Consider the following 14,692-nt stretch of genomic DNA (forward strand, 5'->3'; position numbering starts at 1 on the left):
AATGTCTCTCCTAACTTCTCCATGCCTTTTCTTCTTTCAACAGTCCCTCATGTCTGGAGAGAGCAAAATGCCCAACAACAGCTCCTTCACCAAGTTCCTCCTCCTGCCATTTGCCAACACACCACAGCTGCCGCTCTTGCACTTTTCACTCTTCTTGGGCATCTACCTGGCTGCCCTCCTGGGCAACGGCCTCATCATCACAGCCATAGCCTGTAATCCCAACCTCCACACCCCCATGTACTTCTTCCTCCTCAACCTCTCTGTTCTGGATATTAGCTCCATCTCCACCACTGTCCCCAAATGCATGAACAATTCGCTGTGGAGCACCAGGTCCATTTCTTACTCAGGATGTGCTGCTCAAGTCTTTCTGTTTGTCTTCTTATTTGCAGCAGAGCACTCTCTCCTCACAGTCATGGCCTATGACTGCTACGTTGCCATCTGCAAACCCCTGCACTATGGCACAATCATGGGCAGGAGAGCTTGTGTCAGAATGGCAGCAGCTGCCTGGGCCAGTGGTTTCTCTATGCTCTCCTGCACACTGCTAATACATTTTCAATACCACTCTGTCAAGGCATGACAGTAGACCAGTTCTTCTGTGAGATTTCCCAGATCCTCAAGCTCTCCTGTGCAGACTCCTACCTCAGGGAAGTTGGGCTTACTGTGGTTAGTCTTTGTTTAGTCTTTGGGTGCTTTGTTTTCATTGTGCTGTCCTACGTGCAGATCTTCTCTGCTGTGCTGAGGATCCCCTCTGAGCAGGGCCAGCACAAAGCCTTCTCCATTTGCCTCCTACACCTAGCTGTGATCTCCCTGTTTGTCAGCACCTCCTTTTTTGCCTACCTGAAGCCCTCCTCTGTCTCCTCCCCAGCTCTGAATCTGGTGGTGGCTGTTCAGTATGCAGTAGTGCCTCCAACACTGAACCCCCTCATCTACAGCTTGAGGAACAAGGAACTCCAGGATACCCTGAGGAGAATGATTTCATGGACATTTTTCAGCAGCAGTAAAATTGCCTTTGCTCTCCACAAATGACTCTTCCTATGTTCCATACCAGGACTGAACTTTGTTTTTTTTTTTACTTTATTATTGCTATTGTTACTATTAGTAGTGGTATTTATTATCACGTTGTTGTATAAGTGCTTGGATTCATTCTGCCTCTACTGAGACTGCTCTATCACACCTGGTGAAGTGTAAAATTGTTTCTGACACTGGGTCAGAGCTGACTCTATCACAGTATCTCTGTAATAAAGCAGATTCTACCCAGTGCAGACCCTGAAGTTAGAGATTCCTACAAAGATGGTGTCAAGAATAGACCCAAGGAATTACGCAACAAAAGGGCCTATAGTGCAGAGTCCTCTTTGAGTTCAGGAGCTGTGCCTGGAGAGGGGACTGTGAGGTGACTTGCAGCTGAGCAGCTGATGGGGCACCAGCAGGTCCATGGCTGGGCTATGTGCTTTGGAGCTCACTTCTGCCAGAGCAGCTGAGAGGTCAGCATTTGTTCCGTGGCTGGGGGAGTTATCGTGAGGTGCTAGCTGTCTCAGAGGCTTATTGACCAGTGATAGAAACATGTCTGTGGTGGTGACTGGGAGGTCATCTCCTTCTGGGTCCCTGAGAGCCCAGCAACTGGCAGATAGGCATGGATGTCGATTAGGAGGTCTCTTTTATTAGAGGACCTGATAGGCCAGCAGTAGCAAATGGTTGGGGAAGTTATCTTGAGAAAACTGATGACTTGGAAGCCCCTAGGCCAGCAGCAGGGACCTGCTGGGGGTATACGCTTGTGAGGGCATGTGAGCAAAAGAGAGAGACGAGAGCTGGCATGGTGAGCCCTTGGGAGAGCACTTCCTCTCTGCTTCCTGGAGGTGACAAGGGAGCAGGTACATGGCTGTGGCTGGTTGTTCACAGGCAGTGCCTGTTGCAAGGCCTTGAAGGACACGAAGGGAATGGGAGGGCAGGAGAGTTGGGCTTTGTGTGTTTTGGGGACCTTGGTGGGTCAGCTGCCTGCTGCAATTTGTAGTCCTGTCCCTGATATGTCCCTGCTGCAGAGGTGCATGTTAACTGGCCAGCCTTTGGGGAGGCATCAGGGTGGTGGATGCAGCATTTAACAGTGGCCACGTTCCCTGTAGTGGGGACGAGTGTGACCCCAGTGGAGCAGCGCTCTACTAAGATGGGGAGGAAAGGACTAGACCTAGGGATTTGTGCTGGGGCAGTGGCAGTCGGCACGGAAGGCACCATTAGGCAGTCTTTGAGAGCAGAGCAGCAGGCATAGTTTGAGAGCTGAGGCAGGAAGTAGCCTCAGCACCAAAGCAGAGCAGAGAAGGTACAAAACAAGGTCAGGAAGCAAAGCCAGAGGAAGGCCAGGAAGAGGTCTGAGTACCAAATGGAGGCACAGCTTCTGAGTGCTTCCATCATTGTCTGTGACAAGGTGTAGGCACTGGTGCCTTCAGATGTCCTGCAATAATGCCCCCCGCTCTGCTCAGTAGCCATCAATAGCCTTGCTGCCCACACAGGGCAGCATTTGTACCCAAGGTCACCCTCCAGAGAGCCTGCAGAGAGCCCTTGGCTGCAGCCAGCTGTGTGCCAGCTGCAAAGCCTGGCAGACTGGCTGGGGCCTGGGAGAGTCCACCTCTTCTACTGCCCCAGGGCATTGCGGCTGCTTTGTGAGATGACACCACAGTGACCTCGAGCCACACCACAGGCTCCCCTGCCAGGTTCACTGGCCCAGCATCAGCATGCAGCACGAGGTCCCCAGGGTGCCATTCCTCATGCCGCCTGTCTCCAGGAAGCCAGGGCAGCTGGGCCTCTCTTTGTGAAGCCGCACATCTCCTGTGTGCGGCCAGGAAAGCCTGATGGGTTCCTTCCTCTGTGTTGCTGTGCACTAGGGTGTCCCTGTCACCGCAGAAAAAGCAGGAGTCCAGTCACATCCTGGTATGGTGAACTGGCTTCTCCCACAGCCAAGAAAGCAGCCAGGTAGATGCGACAAGCAGGGCAGTATGCCAGTAGCTGGGCAGCAGGGACCTCCAGGCAGAAGTGGCAGTGTTGGAGGTGAGGGGCAAGCTGAGCTGTTCTGGGCACCAGATCATGGCCCCAGGGGTCATGGGTGCCAGACCATCTGCCTGCCCCACAACAGCAGTGCCAGGGCCCTAGCCATACTTTTTCAAGCCCAGAACAGCAGCAGGTCCAGGAAAGCAGTGCTCTCTCCCCTGAACACGTGTTCACGATGGACACCACCTCTTGAAGGTTGCACAGTGGTTACTATGACTGTCAACATGAATACCATGCACTGAGAGTGCTGCTGCCAGGCCTCCCAGCTGTTGATGTAGGCAGTTTGAATCACTGGTGCATAGAATTCTCCAAAGGTCGGGACTTAAGCCACATTTCTGCAATAGACTCATGCAGCAAGCACTTTCTGGCTGAGCAGCTGCCATCAAGTCTGTTGAAGACAGTCAGCTCATGGTGCTAGGGGAGAGTCACAGATGTGCTTAGCTGCCTGTTTGAGGAAGAACTCAAGTCATCATTCACATTACACTCTGCAATACCCATGCAGGTGACCAGAGATTCAGAAGGTGTTGTCCCAACCAACCTGGTGAAGCACATGTGAGGAGGTTCATCTGGTTAATTGATAAAGCCTTTGAAATGTAGAAAAGTTCTGATTTTCCAAGCATCCTGAGCAGTGCTGGGAGTGGTTGGCAGAGGCACCATTTAGTGCATTCAGCCGCTCTACTAAACCTGGCACTCAGCCTCCTCACAGGCTGGCAGGAGTTTTCTGGGGCCTTGCACATGCACCGCTGTCTTCTTGTGTGCATACCACCTGGTTCAGCAGCTAGTTGCTACCTGGACAAGACATCTTCTTGGGCTTGCCTGGTCTCTATTCCAGGGACTCAACTGGATATGTGCAGGCCCAGAGATGGGAGCCAAGAACACATGCAGATCATCCAGTGTGTTCATGGCAGTGAGACCCAGAGTACGTTTTATAGTACCTCACCACCTGGCCTGTAGTGCCTGACCACCTCACCTAGCCCCTGCCCAGCCCAGACTGTGCCCCGCATGAGTTTTAGCAGATAGCATGCTGTGGGATCTTCTGGGGTCTCGTGCAGAAGACAGACCATGCAAGGCTGGCCTTTTCCCCTCCATCGGGATATGGAGACATGCAAAAGGATGGAGCTGGCCATGGACCACCTCATGGCTGGGATACGCTGCCAGTGCTGGAAGGGCTGGTCTGGGGTGATGACCGTGGGGCTGCTTCCACACTTTGGGAGATCTGGCGAGGAGTCAGTCTGGCAGAGTGCGTGATCGCAGCCACAAAGTGCGTTCCCTGCACACTGACCAAACTCCTGCCAGGGTCAGGTGTGGATATTCCCTTTGGTCAACAATGTCTGGCTGCTTCTCAGCCAGCAGCTGCTCAAGCTTAGCCCAGCTGAGATAGTTCTAGTAGATTTAATGGCCCCTTAGGACAAAAGTCAAGTCCCACCTGGGCATCAACCTATGCCTCCGGCAGGCTTCCATCAGTGACCCCCAATGCCAAGCAGTTTCTGAGGATCCCCAAGGAGTCTGGAGTTTAAATCTTCTATTAAATCTATCATGATTAACTCCTCATGAACCTTGAGTGTTTCTCTATGCTGATATTTGACACTCCTTTCCCACCTTGCAGTCACAGCATGCAGCACAGAGAAGAACCTGAGCTCTTCTCCTCTGCACTCGCCATGTCTTGGTGCCTTTCCCAGGAGACCTGCATTTGCCCTGCAAGCACGTAGCTCTGCTCCCACACTGCCATTCTCACACAGTAGCTGCCTGCTGGCATTTTTCTCTCCTGGGCCCTGACCAGCCCAGCCCAGCCCCTTCGTGGCTCTCCGCAGCCCCCCTGCCTCTCCCCAGTCCAACCAGCAGAGTAGCCCAGGCTGGGAGTGGCCCCAAAGCAGTGCTCACTACAGGGGGCTGTGGAGCTCTGGGCACTCACTGCCCCTCTGGGAGTGGGGTGGGGGGACAGAGAGGGGTGTCAGCTCCACATCAGCTGCTGGTTAGGCCAGCAATGGCACAAGGAAATGGAGGCCAGTCACTCCCTGTCTCCACTGCTCCCATGACCAGGAGATCCTTAACCCTGGCGGTCTCCAGCCCCTCTGGCCAGTCCCTCTCCCCAGGACAGCACGAGAGTCCTGACCCCAGCGTGCCTCAAGCAGCTCCAAGTGACAGAGCAGCCTGCCTCAAGCCGACAAACATAGAAACAGGTCTTCATTTATTCCTCCCCACAAGCACACCCTTGTTCCTTTGGTCTTCTCTGGAGGTGTCTCTGCTTCCCAGAGTGCCTTTCCCCAGGTGAATGTGTCTGAGCCAGCCAGGCTATCCATTCCTGTATCAATTCCCTGGGCTCCACACAGCTCCCTGGTCTGGCAAACAGGCTGTGGTCTCCCTGGGTGACTCTGCACTGGAGATGCTGGTCAGGGCAGAGCCAGCTGGACCAGCAACACTGCACCTGACAACCTCCTGCCCTCACCAGAGTCTGTGGCTGCAGAGCATGGATGGAGCAATCACAGGGCATTTCACATTGCTCAGCATGTGTTCAGAGGTGTCACTAGACCCAGCCCACTCCCTCTCCTCACACCAAAGAGCTCTGATTCGGTGCAATCCTTGGTTTGGCCCTTTACCTGTGAGTGACTCTACTTGGCTTTAGGAGTCCTCACTCACTGCACATCCCAGGCACAAGCTGCCCCTGCAGATGCCCTGTGCTCTCTGGGTGGCTCCATATTCCCTTCCAGAAGGATGGACATCTCTCACCAGCCCTCTAATATGTGTGACAGACCCCAGCAGACACCCGTTGACCACTCACCCTGTACAGGGACTCTGGGCACTCAAAAGTGAAGGCTAAATCCTCTCCACATTCCCTCACACTTCACCCAAAACAGCTGAAACACCTTAGCCCACGGAAATCCCAGGCATGGCAAGAGGGCCTTTTTGGTGCAATTCCCTGAGGACATTCTTGGCATCAGCTGTGGAAGAAGAGCCCAGCCTTCAGGCACAGCAGTAAGGAGATCCCCTTTTATTACAGAGATGCTACTTGGGAGGCCAGGTCTGGCACAGTGACAGGAAGATTTACAGAAGGCCTTTGGGTCACACAGTGTGGATTTCTGCCTCTGGAAAAATGGGAGGAATTCAACCATTTGTACACCTACATGATTATCAGGTAGAACTCCCACAGCACAAGAGTTGCCTGAGACAGACTGTAAGTGGCTTGTGAGGAGAGATGGGCAGCTCATTGCTGCTGAACTAGTAGCAGCGGAAACAGTTTCCTCACTGCCTCCTGGAGTTCCTTGTTCCTCATGCTGTAGATGAGGGGGTTCATGGTTTGAGGTACCACAGAGTACAGAACAGTCACCACCACATCCAGAGCTGGGGAGGAGATAGAAGGTGGCTTCAGGTAGGCAAACAAGCCAGTGCTGACCAACAGGGAGACCACTGCCAGGTGAGGGAGGCACATGGAAAAGGCTTTGTGCCGGCCCTGCTCAGCGGGGATCCTCAGTACAGCAGTGAAGATCTGCACGTAGGACAGCACAATGAAAACGAAACACCCAAACGTTAAACAGGCACCAATTCCTGTAATCCCAACTTCCCTGAGGTAGAAGTCAGAGCAGGAGAGCTTGAGGATCTGGGGGATTTCACAGAAGAACTGGTCCACTGTGTTGCCTTGGCAGAGTGGAATGGAAAATGTACTAGCAGTGTGCAGAACTCCACAGAGAAAGCCGCTGCCCCAGGCAGCTGCTGCCATTCTGACACAAGCTCTCCTGCCCATGATTGTGCCATAGTGCAGGGGTCTGCAGATGGCAACATAGCGGTCATAGGCCATGACAGTGAGGAGAGAATACTCTGCTGAAAACAAGAAGACAACCAGGAAGACCTGGGCAGTGCATCCTGAGTAGGATATGGCCCTAGTGTTCCAGAGGGAATTGACCATGGATTTGGGGACAGTGGTGGAGATAGAGCTGAGGTCAAGGATGGAGAGGTTGAGGAGGAAGAAGTACATGGGGGTGTGGAGGCGGTGGTCACAGGCTATGGCTGTGATGATGAGGCCGTTGCCCAGGAGAGCAGCCAGGTAGATGCCCAGGAAAAGCAGGAAGTGCAAGAGCTGCAACTCTCGTGTCACTGCAAATGTGAGGAGGAGGAAGCCATTCAGGGAGCTCCCGTTGGACATTTGCTCGGCCTTGGTTCAGGGCACTGTCCAAGGAGGAAAAGGCACAGACAAGTTAGAACAGGCTTCTCTGAGTAAAGCCCACTGCACTCCTCATAGCACTCCCCCCGCATTGCTTCTCTCCTTTACCTTGTTCAGCTTCTTTTCTAACCTGTGCTTTGTGTGTAGTGCCAGGACCTCTGCCCACGGGCCCCAGAGGAGTCAGCCTGGCTCTGTGGGGGGACACAAATGGAGGTGTCAGACTGCCCTGTATGTTTGCTGGGGATACCTGGGGATGGGCACCATGAGCTGAGTGAAGGGAAATCCATTCTGGTGACCGGGGAGGAACATTCTCTTTTCAGCACTGAGAGAGATGAATACAGCACTCAGGGCAGCTGTGTCTGAAAGCCAAGTTTGTTGTGAGGGATTCATGTTCCCCAAACTTGCCCTCTTGAACAAGGGTGTCTGTATCTGGATCAGTTGCACCAGCTCCCATTCCAGCAAGGAAAAGACACAGTGCAGAAAAGGCAGGGGCTGACCCAACCCTTCCTAGACATCTCTGTCCCACTGAGACGGAATCTGCCCTCACAGCAGTTTACCATCTTCACAGCAGTTTACCATCTTCATTCTTTCTCCGGACACTGTATTTGAGTGGGAAGTCGCTGCCTCCTTAACCCCAGAGAGCAGGAGAGCAAGAACTAAACTAACACAGAGAGGTGAAGAAACAAGGAGCAACAAGGTGATGCTCCTACCAGAGGGAAAGCAAGGAGCGAGACACAGATAAGCACTCATGAAAGCTCACGAAAGTCTTCACCCTCCTGAGCACACCACTTCCCAGATGGCAACATCGCAGGACAGTCGCTCTCGGCCCCTTTGACACATAGTGGAAATGGGCACGTTGCAGGAGACATGCCCCTACCCTCTGCTGGAGTTGTGGCTGCTGAGGAGGGGGCTCATGCCCTGGACCCCCCGACCTTGAGGGTAGGGGCTCTGTAGGTGGTAGAGCAGACACAGGGGGCTTAATTAGAGGAAGCTATCTGCAATGAAGGGGAAGACAGGGAGATCTCCAAATTGTCCCCCCAACACACACACACGCACACACATTTATGCTTCCAGTTTTCTCCCATTCGCTGATCATATCTTAACCACTCAGAGCTTTTCCTCCTGGGAGCTGTCTCTCTCTCCCATGTCTTTTCCCTGCCAGCACTCTGCAAACAGTAGGTAAATGAAAGCACAGACTCAGCAGAGACCTTGTCTTTAAGGTAACCCTTGTCCCTGCCTTGACTGTCCTCTAGAAAAGGCCTGTTGGACATATTGTGGGGGTGAGCTGGAGCTGAGAGCACTCCTGACCCACGCAGCACCCTCTCAGCTGGAGAAGGAACATGCACTGCTGAGGGTCACTCCTCTCACCTGGAGCTTCTTCCCACAGCACTGTGGGGAGCCCCCTGGGCAGGCTGAGTACTGACCCTCGCAGGTGGCACAGTCTCTGCCCTGGACACACAAGACTCTGGGGTGCAGGGTCACTGTTCTGAGTCACAAACCTGGGCAGATCTGGCTGCACTCCCTGGCTTCACAGCCCTGCACCGTCCCATCTTGCCCCATCCCTCTGGCTGTACACCAATGAATGCCTGCTCTAAAGCACCACCTACTCCACACAAGAGAAGCTGGGAGAGCTGCCCTGAGAGACCCTTTCAGCTGTGGAAGGTTCCAGCTGCAGAAGAACCTGCCAGGAACCACAGCAGCAATGTGGCCCTGCAGCCAGAGACTTACTGTGTGAACGGCTGTGAAGATCTCTCCCTGTAGTGACCTCTCAGCTGTCCTCCCCTTCCCAATCATCTTTAGCTTCTGAGTCACTCATCTCATCCTGGTGCCTGCAAGCAGTGCCTTGAATCTTGCTGCTCCTTTAAAAGGAGCTGCTCCTGGACACAGGTGTCTCTCTGCAGTGTCTGCCAGGTTGCCATGGGCTCCTGCAGTCCCAGGAGTAAGGCCCAGCTCAGGAGCAAAGATCCAGCTGAAGACATGACTTTCTTTGTCCCCTGCACACCCTCACGATGTTCCCAGGGCTCCAGGGCTGACAGTTCCTGAAAGGTCGCAAGGTCACCCCGGAGAAATGTCCACTGAAGTAGACTAAAGGCTTTTCCAGTGGTCCCTGTCTAAACAGCAGGGAGAGATGTAGTCCAGCACTGCAGTTGGTCTCATCAGAGGATGGTTATCTATGAGACGCGCAAATGTCCCACTCTGGAAAGTCTGGCTCCCATCTCACAAGAAGACAGGACACCTACACAGGGACAAGGAGGGAGTTCATTTACTTGTGATTCAGGGACTGATTTGGAGGAGTTAGTCTAACCTACCTATGCCATTGAGAAGCACCTGGGTTGGAGTGGGATTCAGTTCCCTTCTGTGCACTCCCCAAACTCGTAGGACATGGGATTTGCCTTGCCCAAGTATGGGGTGCACAAAATGCCTGTCTGCATGGGAGCTCCTTGTCTAAGGTGCCATTGTAGTCAGGGGAGAGGGAGTACAGGAGTCAGCTGTGCACCAAGAAGCACCTTCTCACACTTGAGATGCCAGAGGTGGTCCAAGGCATGTGTCACTGTGCCTGCTCTGATGGAGCTACTATGAGACCCACATCCTTCTAGAGCATCAGCTGGCGACCAAGTGGAGATTCTCCTTGGCCATCTGAAAGGACACCTGCTGCCTACTACTGCAAGAGCTCTGCTCACTCTGAAGCCCAGACACATGCAGATCCCAACACTGCAAAGACCTTATGTAATTCTGTGCATGCACTTGATTCAATGCAATGGCAAGAGGCCTGCAGAGCCATGTCAGGTGTAGGGCATGCAGCACAACCACCATGTTTCTAGCAGGCACAGCACAGGACCTACAGGAAAATCATGCCCTTTTGGAGGGGCTGCTGGGCAAACACCCCGTGGCACCTTGGATTTCCTACTTCTTCCCAGATTCCCACCACTGCCTTCAGGAAAAGTCCATCCCGCCTACATCCCAGCATGCTGCAATGATGGAAGGCACATCATGCCGAGGTCTCCACACATATGCCTATATTCTCCTTTCTGCAAACCTTTTCTGATTCCCACTGATATGAACAGGGACTGTGCTAAGGATGCAACCACACCACGGCTTGATTGCTGGCTGTGCAGGCCCAGGGACTTTCCCAATGGCGCCTTGTCCTTCCTGGACATCCAGTCATTCCATCACAGGCCCTAAGGCCTGTTGGCCTGTTCCTGAAGTCATGGTGGGCATCAAATACCTCTCCTGCCACAGCTGCACAGCTCAACTCTGTTTCTGCCTGGCCTTGGGTACTGCAGGGTTTACTCTCTTAGTGGGCGCCTCATCATTACATCACTATCTGCTATCTCTGTCAGCAGGTGTCTGCTTTGAAGTGGGACCTTTGCATTTGGTGTCCTTGGCTCACAGAGACAAGCCTGTGCTCAGCCCTGGTGCCACAGCTGAGGCTCTGCAGCCCCAATATACACAAATGCACAAAGCCTGGGGCAGAAACAGCAGGAGCTAGAGATGCCCAGGCTATCACATTTTGAAGCACCATGATTCTCATGGGGAGACTTTAAGCTCCCTGATTATCAATGGGAGGACAATGCAGCAGGGGTCAAACAATCCAGGAGGATTCTGGAGGGTATGTGGGACAATTTCCTAGCACAACTAAGCCAGATATATCAACAAGGCTGATGCTTTCCCAGACTTGACACCTGCAAACAAGGAAGAACTGATCAGAGATGACCTACGCAGTGTCAGCCTTGCCTGCAGTGGCCCTGAAGTAGTGAAGTTCCAGATCCAGAGGGGAATGAGGAGAAAGAGTGGCAGAGTCCAGACTCTGGAAGTTAGAAGAACGGACTTGATCTACTACAGGGACTAGTGGGAGGATCCCATTGGAGGCAGCTTGGAAAGGCAGAGGAGCTCAGGAAAGCTGGCAGGTCTGAAAGAACAGCATCCTCCAAGCTCGAGAATGGCCATGCTGATATCAAGAGAGCAAGCAGACATCTCAGAAGACAGGCAGCTGAACAGAGAACTCATAGCTAAAAATGATAGAAAAATGTGGCACCCAGGAATGGGAAGCAGGGAGAGGCTGCGAAGGAGCAATTTAGAAATACTATCTAGGGAAGTCAGGAAGCAGCTAGAAAAGCTAATGCTGCTCTAGGCAGACACTTGCAAGGGATGTCAAGGGCACAAAGATGAGCTCCTATTGCTTGAGCAAAAGAGAAAGAATAACATGGGAAATGTTGGCGCATGGCTGAATGGGTCAGGGAATCTGGTAACAGCAGACACAGACAGGTCTGGGGAACTCTATACCTTTGCTTCAGTCTCCACCAACAAGGTCTGCCAGGCCACAGTGCCTGGAGTCAGGACTCCTGAGGAGAAAAACAACCAGCAGTGCCAAAGGCTTGAGTCAGAAATTACTTGAAAGACCAATAATGTATGGTATTGGATGGGCTGCATCTGAGGATGCTGAGAGCTGGCACTATCTTGCAAGGCCTCTCTTTATCTTCTTTAGGGTGTTATGGAGATAGGGGAGGTGCCAATGACTTCAGAAAGGCAAGTGTCATATTTAAAAAAGGCCGTAAGGATACCTGGGGAACTACAGACTGTTCAGCTTCGCTTTGATGAAGAGAATGTCCTGGAACAATGTCATGTTCTCTCTGACCACATTTCTGGGTAAACGAAGGAGAAAGGGGGGAAAGGGAACAGTCTGCATGGAGTTCCCGAGCATAAATCATGCTTCACCAGCCTGATGGCCTTCTATGTTAACAGAATTGTATTTGCGCATGAACAGAGAACACTGAATGCCAGTTTCCTTGAATTTAGGAAGGCTTTTGATGTTTTATCTCCTAGTATACTACCGTACAAGTTAGGACTTCATGATGTGAATGGGTGGATAAACAAATGGTCAAAGAACTGGTTGCATGACTGGTCTCAGAGGGCAGTGGTGAAGGGGTAGTATTTCCTTCCGGGAGAGACCTGTCCTGTTTAAAACCTTTATGAATGGACGGGAAGGAGCAACTTTCATCACATTCATAGGTGACTCCAAACTGGGTGAGGGGCACCAGTCTTATGCTGGAGGCCTGCCACTGAGAGGGCCCAGGACAGGCAGGAGGAATGGGCTGTCAGGAATCTCATGAAACCCAGCAGGAGAAATGCCAGGTCCTTGTACCTGGGCCACACCAACACCCTGCAGAGATACAGGCTGGAGACTGAGTAGACATGGAGCAGATCTTTGAAAAAGGACACGAGAATTCTGGCAGAGAGAAGGCAAAATATGAATCAGTCATGTGGCCAGGCAGGAAAGAAGACCAACAGTATCCTGGGCTGTACAAACAGGAGTGCCTCCAGCAGGTCAAGGGAGGTGATTATCCCTTTCTGCTCGGTACTTGTTATACAATTTGTACAATACTGTGCCCAGTTTTTGGCCCCCAATAGGAGGTCCTTGTATGAGGATGACATCAAGAAGATGCAGCCATGCTTTTCATTATGGTGACAACCTGAAGGTTGAGAGACAACAGCCATATGTTGAAGCCAAAGAGGAATAGACTAGAGGGATGGAAAAGTTTTTCCCCTGACAGGATGGTCAAGCATTGGCATGTGTGGCCGAGAGGAGTTCTGCTGTCTCCATCTCTGCAGGCTTTCAAGACTGGATCAAGTGCTCGGCAACCTCCTCTGAACCCATAGCTGAGGTGCTCACCTGAGGTGAGCACAATGTTGGGTTAGAGGTTTCCTGAGGTCCTGTGCAGCTTCAAAGAATCCCTTGGATCCACCAAGGGTCTTCTTTAGTCAGTGTTAAGGAGAGCACTCAGCTCTCCTTGACCATAGAAGTAACTCAGAGAGAAGCAGGCTCAGATCAACTAGCTTTGTGGTCCTGCTCCAGTCGGGGATGTTCTGACACAAGGCTACTTGGCAAGTATTCAGGCCTCCCTGAACTGCCCTGATCACTCCTTTCCTTCACTTTTTTTCCCTGTTTTTCTCTCCTACCATCCTCATACTTTCCCATACAAACACCTCTTTTAGCCCTTCTTTCCCTTTAGGCCCTGACTGTGCTTGCTTAGTACCTTCATTTCCCATTTCTGAGATTATTGCTCTTGTAATTCCTACTTTGGTAAGGAGGTCCCTTAAACTAGTACCTCCTTTTATCACTTCTACCATCCTGCAATTCCTTGCGCTCTTGGGTTGTTAGAGGCACCCCATCTCATGCACTTTGCGTGAGCACATACACACTAAGAGCTGACACAAAGGAGCTTCAGGCAGAGGGATGCGAGAAACTTGGGGATTCTGCCAACAGAAACCTTATGAAGTTCTGTAAGGAGAAGAGCAAGTCGTGCACCTGGGGAAGAGGAATCCCATGCATCAGAACACCTTGGGACCTTGTTGTCCCAAAATCTGGGTTCTGTTACCCGGTGTGCAAGCAACCAGTAGACACACAGGGTCGAGATACTTGTTTCTTTCATTTCTGCACAGAGATGGGTGCTCGGTGGTAAATCCTCAAAGCTAGCACACCTTCTCCCCCTCTCATTCTTCATTTATACACACGTTTCAGGGAGTACTTTATACAAATCTTTCTATTGGTTACAATTTCACTACCTCAGGTAATCATCCAGCGCTTGTGCTTTCACATTCTTGTTAATTAGCATAGGAAGCGAAGAAGAGGCGGTAACATCATTATCATGTCATTTCCATCTCATTCTTCATTTAGGGGTGTGAAATTTAATATGTTAATAAGCCTTAATGAACCTAAGGTCACTTCTGGGTTATTCTGCTGTTTTTGTCTTACCTACCCCTCGCAATCTTCAAAGCGCTGTGGTTTCATCAAGGTTATTTAGCCAGAGCTGGTTATCCTTTGCAGTACTGTTTTCTCTCCCCCTTGTCCTTGAGTCTTGTTAACTATTTGAAAGGTTTTTTTTCTCACAGTATTTCTCTACCACCACCTGCTGTTACTGCAAATTCACTCCAAGGTCAACAGCACAGACACAAAGGACTTTGGCCCCTTCTCTGCTGGAGCCCCCCTGCCCCCTCTCACAACTGGTTGATTTTGCCTGTCTTCACAGCATTTCCTGATTCTCTCTGCAGTCAACTCTGAGGATTTCTTCTGCTACTCAAGACCTGTGGCTACAGTTTGGAAGCTGATGAGTCAGCAGGTGTCACAGCTTGCAGGCAAGAGTGGGCCTCCTGGATAGCACAGCCCCGATCCCAGCAGCACGTGCTGGTGCCTCCCACCAGTGGGCAACCTCTGGGGCACCTACGGCTTGAGGCACCACACTGCAGGGCTGTGACGGAATGGAGTGATGAGAGATGAGATGGCACTGCAGAAACTCTCACTGCTGGTAGAACAGTGGGGAACTGAGTGATCGAAAGGAAACCAAGGCAGTTGTAGGCAATTCTGGATCCTGACTGGATCAACAGATGATTGGGCTTGCAATTGGTTTAAGCTGTGACTTCTGGGGAGAACAACAGTGCGAACTATGAAAGATTAATGCCACCCCCCAAGGTGTGGACCCTGCTCTGGGCAGTGGGACTTCC

General features: G+C 51.9%; 1 protein-coding gene and 1 pseudogene across 1 annotated transcript; one reads left to right on the forward strand and one right to left on the reverse strand.

The window, feature by feature from the left end:
- Positions 1 to 412: 412 nt before the first annotated feature.
- Positions 413 to 1,026, forward strand: LOC134154513 (olfactory receptor 14A16-like; annotated as a pseudogene).
- Positions 1,027 to 6,238: 5,212 nt separating this feature from the next.
- Positions 6,239 to 7,174, reverse strand: LOC134154514 (olfactory receptor 14A16-like). The gene has a single exon (XM_062601187.1). The coding sequence runs from the start codon at positions 7,172 to 7,174 to the stop codon at positions 6,239 to 6,241; it is 936 nt and encodes a 311-aa protein (XP_062457171.1).
- Positions 7,175 to 14,692: the final 7,518 nt, after the last annotated feature.

The sequence above is a fragment of the Rhea pennata genome, unplaced genomic scaffold (assembly GCF_028389875.1).
Source record: "Rhea pennata isolate bPtePen1 unplaced genomic scaffold, bPtePen1.pri scaffold_32, whole genome shotgun sequence".
In the NCBI taxonomy this organism is placed as follows: Eukaryota; Metazoa; Chordata; class Aves; order Rheiformes; family Rheidae; genus Rhea; species Rhea pennata.